Consider the following 13,273-nt stretch of genomic DNA (forward strand, 5'->3'; position numbering starts at 1 on the left):
GTCCATCCGGACGTGAAACATCCATCCTCCATCAGGTTCCCTCCTGTCATCCATCCTCTGTTCTGTAACCGTTTAAAACACAACGTCTGGATCTTTGCTCTCATTACAGAGAAACAGGAAAGTTCCTGTTTAGTTTTGATGCTTTAGGGTTAGAGATTCGTACAAATTAAAGCCGTAAATATTCACACGACAGGAGAAAAGGAGGACTTTTTGACGAACAACCAGCAGTTTGGACTTTTATGGAGCCGTTTTAAAGTTTCTACATTTTAGAATCACCACAAGTTTCACTTTTCTCCTGTAAAATAGGTGAAAAACTGCTGCTGAAGCAGCTGCCAGCTCTGTCACAGATATTCTCATACGTTAGCGCCACCATGTGGTCACTGCATGGAACCACACCAAAACAAGCAGATGGTTTTTTCGTTTATTTCCACACAAACATGTCAGCTAAAACAGAACAAAATGACCAACCACCGACATCAGTTTTTATTTATTGTGGTGACAATTTCAATAATGATGAAATCCCATTCTGAGAGTAGAGGCACACATACGTCTGTCACATGACACGGATGGAGACGTTCAAACACGGATAGATATGAAGCATCAGTGACTGAATGGAGCTCCAGCATCCATGCAGGAGAGCTGAGCCAAAACGCAGATGTGTCGTCATGACGATGGTCGCAATAACGCTGGTGTTTTTGGGATCCTCACCGTCAGACTCCACCCCACGATTCCCAGAGTCCTGTGCTGTTTGGGGTCAAAGGCCATGAAATAGTTCTGTCACATCATCTACAGCTGAGACGCTGCGATTGTTCTGCACTGGCAGCTAGTTTGCAGTTTGGTGAACAGGAAGTGCTAGAACTGATTCCGATTATTTACAAAATAAAAGCTCATATGTTGATTTACTATTTCTACTTTGAATGAATTCTAAATTCAATTCTACAGTGAAACACGTTCAGGTTGTGTTTTTAGGCCCGATCCTTCCCCTACCTCTGCAACTGTTGGGGCATTTGGAGGGGTAGGGGTGCAGAAATAGTTTTTTAAAGGTGACACCCTGGTGGGGGTGGAAACAGAGCCCCCCCCACCGCCGGACCCGCATGCTGCCGTGGAGGACAAACGCATTTCTTCATGTGGGCGTGGTCTGACGCAGAGCTTTACGTTAAGTCAGTCGTGACCGTGACCTTAAGGATTACACTGATGCTGGTCTGCATCTCCAGCCCTGGCAGCTACGCCTCAACCTGGACGACCGGCCACTGTTGATGATGTCATCGAGTGGGAGGGACTTACAGGTCGCTGAATGTGGGGACGGGTTCTCATGAGTGCTCTCTGATTTAGTGAGGGGAAAATGAAGGTGATCCAACCTGGTAGAGCGTACCTCACCTTCCACCAACATTGGCTGGGATAGGCTCCAGCAACCCTGAACAGAATGAGGGAGTTTAAGAAATGAATGGAGAGTTATCCTCCAATGTTTCCCCAGATGTTTAAAATGGAAGAAAAGATCTGAGAGCAGAAACAGACACAGCAGGCACCGGGAGATAAAGTACAGCAGCGGCGCCGACAAACGGGTCAAAATGCCGACAAACTTCCAAAGGGCAGATTGATTGAAATAAATTAACTAGAACAGCAGGAAATGCATTTCTCTAGAAATGATGAGTACATTTAACAAATTCATGTATTTCAGCTGGTTTTCCCTTAAATATAAGGGGAAAGAAACGGCTCAGAGGTCAGAGGTCAAAACAGCTCTTAGTAATATTTGACCTAATATTCAACCTGGAAAACAGAAGCAGAGTTGAGTGTTTGGTTTGCAGAAGCATCAATGATTGAAGGTACTTTGAGTCCGCATGTTTCCAGTCTTTGGGTTTCACAGTAACTCTTCATGTGTGCATAGTCTGGAGTTTGGACCAAATCCTCGTCAGAGATCCTCCACAGACACAGCGGATTCCCAGATTCTCACCGTGCGGTCGCTAAGAAAGAGCAAAAACAGAAAGGTTACAACTTCTCATTGAAAAAAAGCTGCAACACCTGGATAGACCCTACAACCACCAATCCACTGATCCTGACTGAGAAAGGCCGCTGTGCGCCTATATGATGACGTATGATGCTTTACCAAACGCAGCACTTGACATCACTACTGACTTTACTTTGTGAAAAAGGAGCTAAAACAGTTTTTCTCTGCAGCAAAATCAGAGACTTCCTGTTGATGATTGAACAAATATTATCAAAGGAATTCTGGTACCTTTGGAAAAGTGACACTAGGTCAAATGTCAAGAATGTTTAAAGGGTCTACACAATACTATGGTCCATACTATGGTATTATACTATCTATACCATACTATGGTCCATCCCATACTATGTCCTATACCATACTATGGCCTATACAATACTATGGTCCATCCCATACTATGGTCCATCCCATACTATGGCCTATACCATACTATGGCCTATACAATACTATGGTCCATCCCATACTATGGTCCATCCCATACTATGGCCTATACCATACTATGGCCTTTACCATTCTATGGTCTATACCATACTATGGCCTATACCATACTATGGCCTATACCATACTATGGCCTATACAATACTATGGTCCATCCCATACTATGGTCCATCCCATACTATGGCCTATACCATACTATGGCCTTTACCATTCTATGGTCTATACCATACTATGGCCTATACCATACTATGGCCTATACCATACTATGGCCTATACAATACTATGGTCCATCCCATACTATGGTCCATCCCATACTATGGCCTATACCATACTATGGCCTATACAATACTATGGTCCATCCCATACTATGGTCCATCCCATACTATGGCCTATACCATACTATGGCCTTTACCATTCTATGGTCTATACCATACTATGGCCTATACCATACTATGGCCTATACCATACTATGGCCTATACAATACTATGGTCCATCCCATACTATGGTCCATCCCATACTATGTCCTATACCATACTATGGCCTATACAATACTATGGTCCATCCCATACTATGGTCCATCCCATACTATGGCCTATACCATACTATGGCCTATACCATACTATGGCCTATACCATACTATGGTCTATACCATACTATGGTCTATACCATACTTAAGCCTTTCATAGTAAACAACATCCATGTGATCATATACTGGAACACAAAAGAACCAGCTTTTTAATTATATGGTAGTTATTTTAACAGTTTTTTTCCAACCCAGAAGTAAGACGACTTGACCTCTGAGGCTCCGCCTTTTGCTGCGTGTGTGTTACGCCCATTTCATGACATCATCCTAGGGCTGTCTGTGTTTCTCCCAACGGGAACTTTTGTAAAGATAGATGTTCATATTGTGCGAATAAAGAAAAGAGTTTTTGCCAAACACCGCTAGCTCCACAGAGAAAGAGGGCGTGTGCGTTAGCCTGTGGGCGGAGCTGTAACCACAAACTCTTCCTGGAAGGGGCGGTTCCTCACTGTTCTACATCAGCTGGTTAAAAACCTGCTGGTTTTAGTAATTTTGTTTTTAGAGGAATTTTTAGAAATTTGCAAACAAATTAAAAACCACTTTGGGTTGTTTTTCAAGAGGAATGATTCTTATTACACCTGAAAGCTCCCAAAATGGTTTTGCGTGGCCCTTCGAACATGGCAGAGCTCCACGGTGACGGTCATGACTCACTCTGAGGCGGTGAACAGATGACTTCTGTTGGAGGCCAGGCCGTTGATGGGGCTGTCGTGTCCCTGGACTTCACCCAGTGACGCCATGGAGTCGCAGTGCCAAAGGCGCAGCAGGCCCCCCCTGCAGCCGCTGAGCAGCACCGGGGAGCCCGGGACCACCCCCAGAACACTGACCCAGTCTGGCTGAGTGCTGACCGCCTGGAAGGTCATTGGAGCAGTTTTTAAAATCAGAGTTTATAAAAAAATACTTACAAATTAAAAAAGCTGCATACACACATTAGAATGAATACATTAATAATAAAGAATAAGAATAAATAAATTCATGTATTTATTAATATGCATTACATTTACTTACTTCCACTTATGACAGAAAGACAATAAAGTACCCTTCATTGCCTATTTTGGACTCTACTTGGCCCAGAGAAATTTGACGTTGCTACGGCAACAAGAATAACAACGACAAAAACGTTGAAGAATGCTCCATCCTCCCCAAGAAGAAAAGACCCAAAAATAGACCAAGAGGACGCCAAGCCGGGATCAGAAACCAGGCACACAAACCGGTGCTTCCCACTGTACCATAGCCCAGTATGCCTTTGGAAACTGATCATTTTATTGATCTAAAAACATTAACATCACAGGATTTCAGCAGTGTGTTCGTCCAAACAGGCTCTGATCAAACACTGAGTAGGTAGGATAGGAAAGATCAGAGAAGACGTTGGAGCGCCACGCCAACCGTCTGACCAATGAGACGCGGTTAACGTCCTCACTTCCTGGCTCAGAGTCTGAATCCCCGCCCTAACCCCCAACTACTAGAAAACTATGTAGTGCTCTGGATTTTAAAAGCAATCCAGAAGCCACGCCCACTACTTGTTTTCTTTTTTTTAAGAGATATTTATTTCGGTTATGTTAAACAAACAAACATCAACATAAGCATTGACGTCATTGATTTCACAAAGTTAAAATCTAATTATGAGCGTTTTGAGACGATTATTTATGATTGACCGTCTTTTGAAGACGAAAACGTTTATAGTTTATTAAAAACTACATTAACATACGTTTTTTTGGTAAAAATGTTCTGCTGCAATGCATTGTGGTCTATATTCCCCGATGTAGTGAGCATGGAAACACTGGTTTTTCAGAGAGCCCTGAGGGGGACGTTCACTCAGCCGAGGGGTCAGTGATTTAGGGTTTGAATGTCTGCATTTCCTGCTGCAGTATGTGACAAAGAAGCTGGGATGGATTTTACCCGTAAAAGCTTTTTGCTGGCCAAGTCCCACTTGAGAATGGAACAGTCTCTGGAGCTGCTGTAGAAAACCTCTCCATGTACAGCCAGGGACTCCACGCTGTCCTGGTGGGCGGGGTCAAAAGTATGGCTGGGGGTGACACATCCCTGGACTCCCTCCGCCACCTCAAACATCTGAGCAGAGGAAATCTCCATGACGACCGGACCCTTCAGGGACGGTGGAAGAAAAAACAGCTCCTACTTTCAGGCGGTGGTCCTTGGAGCCGGTGAGCGTGGCGTCCTGGCCGTGGCTCAGCCGCTCCACGCTCAGACACAGCACGGGCGCCGTGTGTCCCGTCAGCTTTCCTGTGGACACAAACCTGAAAGAGGGCGACACTTCACTTAGCCACTCCCACCAGCAGCTGCACGTCTTACTCGGACAATGGTGGAGCCGCAGACGTACTTCCGGAGGTCCCACATGCGCACGGCGTTCCCGGCGGCAGCGTACAGGAAGGAGCCGGACGGGTTGAGGGCGATCTGGCTGATCTGACTCTCTCCAGGCGGAATGGACAAACTCCTGGAGGAGGAGCAGGCGTCCCCTGATGCCACTTGTCCGGATGACCTGTGAAGGAACGGCGGCGGTGGAGTTTGATGCTGCGTTTGGCGTGGGACGTGGGAGGAGGGCGCCTTACGTGAGCGTGCGGATACACTTGGCCGAATCTCTTATGTCCCAGACTTTGATGTAAGCGGAGGAAACGGTGAAGACCAGGCTGGAGGTGTACCTACAACACGCCATTTACCAGGTAAAGGACAGCGACAAAGCAGTTCTGACCAGCGTGTTTCCAGGACGTTTACCTGACCGACGCCACGCTGCTGGGATGATCTGCCAGAGACATGATCTCCTGACCCGTCACCAGGTTCCACACTTTGCACGTTCGATCTAAACGCACAAGTCCGAGGTCAACCAGAGCAACGGCCCCCGCTCAGGGGGGTCTGCAGCAACAACGTACCTTTGGACCCCGTGAAGAGGAGGTCATCTGTGGCGTCCACACACAGCACGGGTTTGGTGTGTCCTTCCGCCACGTGCACGCACACAACGGGACACCCTCTGCTGTTCTTGAGGGCCGACACGGGGTTGATCACCCCTCTGGGACAAAGAAGACAAACCTACAATGAGATTCTCCTCTTCAAATCAGAAAGACACGAGTTCCAGTGGATCAGGGTTTGGTCCAACAGGAAGTCCCACTCCGTTCATCTTCTGATCTCTCAGTGCTCCCTTACTTACGATGAAGCCGTTTGTAGAATCGTTCTCTGGGACACTGATTCTGCAGAAGTCCTCAGACATTTGCATCAGTTATGGGGGGGCTGTTGGCGCAGCTCCACTAGTTTCTTATCATCCCTTTGTTTACACTCTCTCCTGCTAGCTTACAGCCCTCAGAATCACAGCTAACAGATGCGGTGCAGCAACACTGTTCAGTCCTTCAGTTTAGATCCAGATTCCAGCTCAGACGAGGAAAACAGAGACGTAGGTCTAGCTTCTTTATAAACGTTTGTCTTCCATCATCAGAAAATCCCTCAAGAACATTTTTATCTGAATGGGTTTTGATCCACAGCTCCATTCATTCACAGACTTCACTTCTACTTTCACTGCTTGTTAAATTAGTTTACTTTCATCAGGCATGGTAAACTCCACTCACAAAGAGTAAATAAAGAACAAAACAGTAATTATGACACTTCCACCATGGTATGCAAAATGGTCAAAATGGTAGATGGAGTACACTAATACTACACTTTACAGAGCCTGTCCATTCATTCCCATAACACTGGCTCCACCCTATAACCCCCATGAGCAGTGTGGGGTTCAGTGCCTTGCCCAAGGACACTTTGACATGTGTGGGCAGGCAGGGAACCGAACCTGTAAACTCCTGATCAGAGGTGGACCACTCTGCCTCTGCTCCACAGGAACAGACATTGATGGGCCGAAAGTGACTTTTTTCAGATAAGAATAGATTACAACAGTTTTGTTAAAAAAAAAATCTAATGTCAGGAGCTGCAGATGATGTGACAGGTGTGGATTACCTGTGGCCTTCAAAAACAGGAGATTCCTCCAACCTATGAACAGAAGAAAAGGATTTTAAATATTACTTTAGAATCAGAAGAGTTGATGTCATTTGTTTGTTAAGAAGAGGAAAACAAACAACATAAAGTGTTTATTTCAATATAAAGATATCAAATCTAGCCCTGAGACCGTCTTTGGCTTCTAGAGTGAAGAAAGTGAAACTAGCTGCATTTCACCAATAATCCACTAGAGGGAGATTTCTGTTCAGTCCATTGAAACCGATCAGGGTCACCTGTTCCTCCTGGACTCCACCTTGTTTAGCTGCTAACCTGCTTCAGTGGAGGCTGATCAGCTGGACTGAATCAGTTTCTGATTGGCCGAACTCACCTGATCCAGGTGAGCAGCAAACAGGCTTGGTGACCCCCCATTTAGAATTATCCTTTGCTGCATCGCAGTCCACCTTTTTGCCGTGTTACGGGTTTTTTCAGCTTTCAGGTTTCAAACAGAGATGTATTTGTCAAAGCTTTGCTCTGACCGTAAGTCCTGACGCCATCAACGTGGATCAGCTGATCGGCAGAGAGAAACAGCTTTTCACCGGTAATCAAGTGTTGCACACCGGCACAAAGCCACAAAAAAGGGGGCCTGGCTGCAGACACCGTCTTGTCTGCAGCCAGGCCCCCCCTCTTCTTGGTTGAAAAACTCCAGCTTAAACAATGTTGTCATTGGGTCATTTACCCCTTCATCTACATCAGGGCCCCCAAATCCAGACCTCCAGCGCCGGTGTTTTTAACCCAACCTGCCATTAAAGCTCCTTATTGGCTAAACACACCTGATCAGGTGATCAGCAGCAGATAACCAGCAGGACACCGGCCCCCCAGGTCTGGATTCTGGGCCCCCTGCTCTACAGTGTTCCTACTAATGCTATTTCTTCTGGGGAGATGAGTCTGGCTAGCTGTAGCTCCAGGGCTCCAGACTAACTTTTTTCACTAGGAGCAAAGTGGCCCCTAACTGAAAATTTTAGGGGCACAACCAGAAAATTTAGGGGCGCATACCGTAAATCAACATTCTAACCAAATCTACTAATTTCCACTGTATTACTAATAAATACTTTAATAATAGATGCAGAAATTACAATACGCTGTTTCTAATTCAGTGTCACATTTTAATCTTCACTTTTGAAGATGCAACAAGAAGGTAAACTGACAGCACCATCGCTGTCATGACAGTACAAATAAGTAAAGAAAACAGATGGAAATTTATCTTTGTGACACCAAATAGGTGCAGCCAAGATGCACAATAAGCGTGTTTGAGATCACCCAGGTGAACTCAACGCTGCGCAGATCACCTGGGGCCTGTTTCACAAAGGAGGTTAAGTGTAAACTCTGAGTTCATAAACCCGGAAATCAGGGAAACCCTGGGTTTTCCGTTTCAGAATCGGAGGTTTGTCAAACCAGAGAAAGCAGAGTAAGTCAAACCCGTTTCTGAAAGAGAGTTAACTTTTACTCGGAGTCAGTATCCATGGTTACTTATGCTGTGAACCTAACCTGGTCGGGAGCAGGTTTTATTCTCCAAACTCGAAGTTTTTGCCGGTCCCCTCCCCTTTTTAAAGACGAAGCACTATATTTCGCTTCAACCTTCATTGCCCACATTTCCGTCACGCGATCTAAGTGACAAGAATGGCTTGTCCTTTTTTGGATTACCCAAAGATGAGGAGGCTGCATTAATTCGTAGAGAATTACATTTACCTCGTACGAGGATTTTGAGAAGACTCAATATTTTGTCATTGCTCCATACGTTTTTGTTTGAGCGTTACCGTTTTTCGTTGCAGTCAATTACATATACAATGAAAACAACATTAGGTCTTGCTATGTAGATGTTTCATATGTCAAATATTGTCAACAAAGCCTACATCCATGACATGCTCACATTTGAACTGATTGAATTATGTTTTTATACTTCATTTTTAGCTGCTGCCATGTTATTTTAATTCCTGCAGGATTGCATCTACATGAAAATGAAATCAGGGACATTGAATTAGATTAATGTAACAATTACTTTTTGGAAACACAATTTTCTAGCACTGCTTACTTTCTTAATCCCATATAAACCTATACCACTTGATCAATACAGGGGTAGTGTTGCAGCGTGTGTGTGCTGAGCGGGGTGCAATCCACGAGAGACAAGGGGAGGGGCGATTGCAGGTGCAGATGGGGGGGGGGGGGGGGGTGAGCACGGATGAGGAGGACGGAGAAGGTGTCATTCCCAGAATAACTGTTTTGGAGTCATTCTTATTCCGCTCTGGAGGTTGAGGGTTTCCAACGGGAAGTGAACCCCGAAGGAGAATTCCCTTCGGCCCTGAAGGAAATCTCCCCTGCGCTTTTGACCACGCACGGTCGGAAAGACGAGAGAAAAGAAGGAAGTCTTTGCGCAGCGAAAGGTTCAACAGTAGACAAAAGTTCACTTTTAAAAACACAATTGCATGTATTAATATTAAAATGACCAACGTTTGCTAGAGGGGAAGGTTAACAAAAAAGTCCTCTAAACATTACCGACGTTAAATGCATTTTCCCCCAGATTGGTTCTGTACACTATGCAGCATTTCATGCATTTACACCAGGAATAACACTTCAAAAGTACACCTAAATATAGCCATTTTTTATTTCACACCTTACGCTATTTAAAAAGTTATTACAGTCAATATTTATACCAATGATTTAAATGCAAACTTAGGCATTAACTTGAGCAGCTATGTTTTCCACGCTAACTGTCTCTGTTTTGCAGATGCAGCAGTGTTGCTTTTCTTCTGGAATATGTGCTCATATTCACTGTAACTCTGCAGCAGCACGTCAAGTTCAGCTGGAGAAAAATACGCAGACCTCTTTGTTTTCACGGTTGCCATGGTGACTCGTGATATCTGCGCTCCATTGATAATGGCTTCTTATAGACGCGGTGCGCACGCTCACCTCCGAATCAGTCCACTCAGAGTTGATTGATCTAACGCGGATCAGCTGCTCTGAAACTGAAAACTCAGAGTTGTCAATCTCTCGATTGACCAACTCAGAGTTCAGGTTTGACCTCAGAGTTGGTTGAACCTCCTTTGTGAAACAGGCCCCTGGTGTGAGACATATATTTTTGTTTTTGCTCCAACATCAACTGTCAATCATCGTTGGTCTCCCCAACGATCCAGGCGAGGTGCCGGTTCATCTCAAACACGTCTATCGTTGCATTTTCCCCACGTATTTTCAGTGAGTCTAAAACTAATGTTGTTTTTGCTCGAGCGTGTTTAAAGTTCAAGCCCCGTTAGCTGTCACGCAAGTAGGTGTGGGACATTTATTCTCCTCAGCTACCCCGACTCCCGCGGGACGGGAGCGGTGTGCTGCCGTAACGGCCGTACATAACCGTTTGATGCGCCGCCGTAACCGTAACCAAAACCTAAACCTTCCTCCGGGTCTGTGAGACCCAGAGAAAAGTTCAGCACGGACTGCATGTATTTAGAAAATTACGAGCGAATAAATACGTTCTAGAAAGGAAAGTAAGGAACTCCTTCATGTGGTCCGGAGAGGGAGCTGTCAGGTTTCCTGCTTTCAAGCCCTGTCATTGTCCCGCCCCCAAGAGTAATTTACACCACTGTGATTGGTTGGTCAGCTCCGTGCACGACAATGAAAAAGTGTCATTCAATAAACTGGCGGGCTGCAGTTACATTAAATTTTCATATTGAGTCGGGGGCCGCAAAATATCATCTTGGGGGCCGCAAATAGCCCGCGGGCCACGAATTTGAGATCCCTGCTTTACATTAGCCGCAGGTCGGAAGAATGAATCAATGGTTCGCTTGCTCATAGCTCAGACGCACATATCAGGTTGTGACTATATTTGTCTCCGTTTCCTTCCCACAGATGTTTACGCGCGCGCGAATATCTCTAGGCCCCGCCCCTCCACATATTTTAGCCACTTACAGTGACTTACTCTTCTCACACGCAGTGGCCGCCTCACAGACAGGTACCACGCGAGAGTGTGTGCTCGCGTTTTATGAGTATGTGCGCGAGTGTGTGTCTGCCTGCGTGCGTGTGCGCTCGCGTCTCAGATTATTTCATTGATCATTGATGTGCCCCTTCCACGTTTAATGTATAAAAAATACGGAGGGTGGGGGAGGCAAATTTACTGGTCGCACATGTGCGACTGGATGTAAAATTCAGTCGCACACTCTCAAATTTTGGTCGCAAAATGCGACCAATTGGTCGCAGTCTGGAGCCCTGAGCTCACATGTTGATGTCTGACATGCATGATCCTCATGACCTACAGACATTCTTGGAACACCGTCAGTCTTCAACATGATGTGCAGTTCATGTGATTCCAGGAGATTCTGAAGTGCAGAGAAACAACGTTGCTCTGATATGCAAAGCAGGGAAGAGCATGAAGAGTTCATCCTGTCAAGCAATGTCAGTCTCTGTAATGTCTGTTAATGTGCGTTTTGGGCTTCTGCGTTTAAAACGCGTCGCTACAAACGCCTGTACGGCCCTTTGCAGGCTCCACCTACAGTGAGGGGCCACTGAACGCGCTAAAAAGTAAACCAGGTCAGGGACTCGGACTCGGTAATGACCTCTGGGTGACCTCCTGAAAACACTAAAGTACCAACTGTTTGAATCCCAGCGGTTTGTGCCTGGAATTCCATGACACCAAGTCTTTAGGTTTGAATGGAGCCGTGAAGAAAAACTCTATTTGCACCGCTTCAACATTTTACCCCAAGCCTCTTCCAACTGTGAGAACATTCGCTGATATGCAGCGTGGAAATGCTATGCTAATCCCCGAGGCTGTGCTGAGCGCCTTCCTGACGGCATCACGTGTCAGAGGCCGCCCAACGGAGGCGGCTGCTAACGGCAGACTCACAAGGATTTGGAATCAGAGGCTTTAGCTCTGGTTTCTGTCTGTGTCGGTGTTGGGATGTGGGACACCGGAAGGCCTTTCTCATGCATCTTCCGCCGGGTGAGGGGGGAGCGTTCCAACAAATCCCTCCTGTTCCCTGTAGGCGATCTGGATCCAGAACCTCTGAGACCAGCAGTTAAGCACAGAATCAGAAGCTGTTTACCCTAAAATATCATCATCTTTGCTCAGACGCTTACACCCCAGCCGGCCTGGCGGACGGCGCAGACGGGGAGACGGTTGGCTCACGGCTGGGGGGCTGACCCTGCTTTCCTGCAGGCCCTTCCAGGAACTCCGGGAGGGGTAGAAGAGGACCCGGGAAGTCTCCAGTTGGGGGGTCACAGGACCGATCCCCACTGCCGGCATAGAGCAGCTCCATTTGGGTGGTGGTCCGCCTCCGAGCCTGCAGGATCGGAACCGTTTGTAACAACCAACACTTGAATTAGTGGAACAAACTAATTCCACTTATGGAACAAACAGAGAGGATTCTACTAACAAACAGCATTTACACTACAAAAAAACGCATCGTTACAGCACTGCACCTTGTTTCTTGGTTTAGTTTCTCCACATAACTTCATGAGATCTGATGTCAGAGAGCTGAAACAGGAAGCAGAACAGCTGTCAGTGGAACTGGTTTGGTTGAAGACCATGAAACCACAGCACATCTCTTTTCTGTCCTGCCCACTTCAGATTTCTTGATGCCACGTCCTGCTCAGAGGGTGAGAACATCCCAGCTACAGCCAGACGTTTCTGAACTGACTGATCATCTTGGACAACTCATAACAAATCACAGTAAAGATGCAATTTAAGGCAGCCATAGTAACCCGTTAGCTCCGCCCAAACCAACAACAGCCTGAAGCTGGGCAAAAGGGTGAAAATACATTTTTGATGGGTCTACCTACCCAGCAGACCAACATGACCCTAAGTATGCACTAATGTGAGCTCCAGGAAAATCTGAACAGCTGATTTCTAACCCCTCCCCCTTGACTGCTGTGAGAAATACCAACAAGCCAAGAAATATCGACTAATTATTCCTAATCGGTCTGTGATGAATTTAGTGTCAAATTAGCTTATTTAACGTGAAGCTCCAGAGTTGTCATTCCTTTGGCTGCTGTAACTTGTCAGCTGATGTAACTCCGTCTGGATGAAGCTCGTCTGCTGGACTAAACATGTAGTTGTAGAGTTAGATAAGTTAATTCTTCTCTATGAGGTCTGGTACATCGTCTGTCCGTCCTGGGGGAGGATCCCTCCTTCATGTGGACACCCCTGAGGTTTCTATTTGTCCTTTTAGGAGTTTTTCCTAGAGGAGGGTCTAAGGGCAGAGATGTCCAGTTTAGTTTAGTTTAGCTTAGCTTAGCTTAGTTTACTTTAGTTTAGTTAAGTTTAGCTTAGCTTATTTTACTT

The 13,273-nt window shown here is 45.9% G+C and overlaps 1 protein-coding gene across 4 annotated transcripts in view; it reads right to left on the reverse strand.

Annotated features, from left to right (window-relative positions):
- Window positions 1-407: 407 nt before the first annotated feature.
- The window catches only part of LOC101157410 (kinesin-like protein KIF21A), a 62,769-nt gene continuing 49,903 nt past the window's right edge, over window positions 408-13,273 (reverse strand). For all 4 annotated transcript variants that reach the window (XM_078941877.1, XM_078941876.1, XM_078941875.1 and 1 more), the window contains 12 exons: window positions 12,412-12,466; window positions 12,070-12,272; window positions 11,837-11,995; window positions 6,973-7,005; window positions 5,904-6,040; window positions 5,749-5,833; window positions 5,586-5,675; window positions 5,357-5,515; window positions 5,156-5,273; window positions 4,918-5,088; window positions 3,673-3,869; window positions 408-1,961 (listed from right to left, as the gene is read on the reverse strand). In XM_078941877.1, the coding sequence (XP_078798003.1) occupies window positions 1,910-1,961; window positions 3,673-3,869; window positions 4,918-5,088; window positions 5,156-5,273; window positions 5,357-5,515; window positions 5,586-5,675; window positions 5,749-5,833; window positions 5,904-6,040; window positions 6,973-7,005; window positions 11,837-11,995; window positions 12,070-12,272; window positions 12,412-12,466 (1,459 nt within the window). In that variant the 3' untranslated portion in view covers window positions 408-1,909. The remainder of the gene's footprint in view (window positions 1,962-3,672; window positions 3,870-4,917; window positions 5,089-5,155; window positions 5,274-5,356; window positions 5,516-5,585; window positions 5,676-5,748; window positions 5,834-5,903; window positions 6,041-6,972; window positions 7,006-11,836; window positions 11,996-12,069; window positions 12,273-12,411; window positions 12,467-13,273) is intronic.

Source organism: Oryzias latipes, chromosome 23 (assembly GCF_053564925.1).
Source record: "Oryzias latipes strain Hd-rR chromosome 23, Olatipes_Hd-rR_3.1".
Lineage (NCBI taxonomy): Eukaryota > Metazoa > Chordata > Actinopteri > Beloniformes > Adrianichthyidae > Oryzias > Oryzias latipes.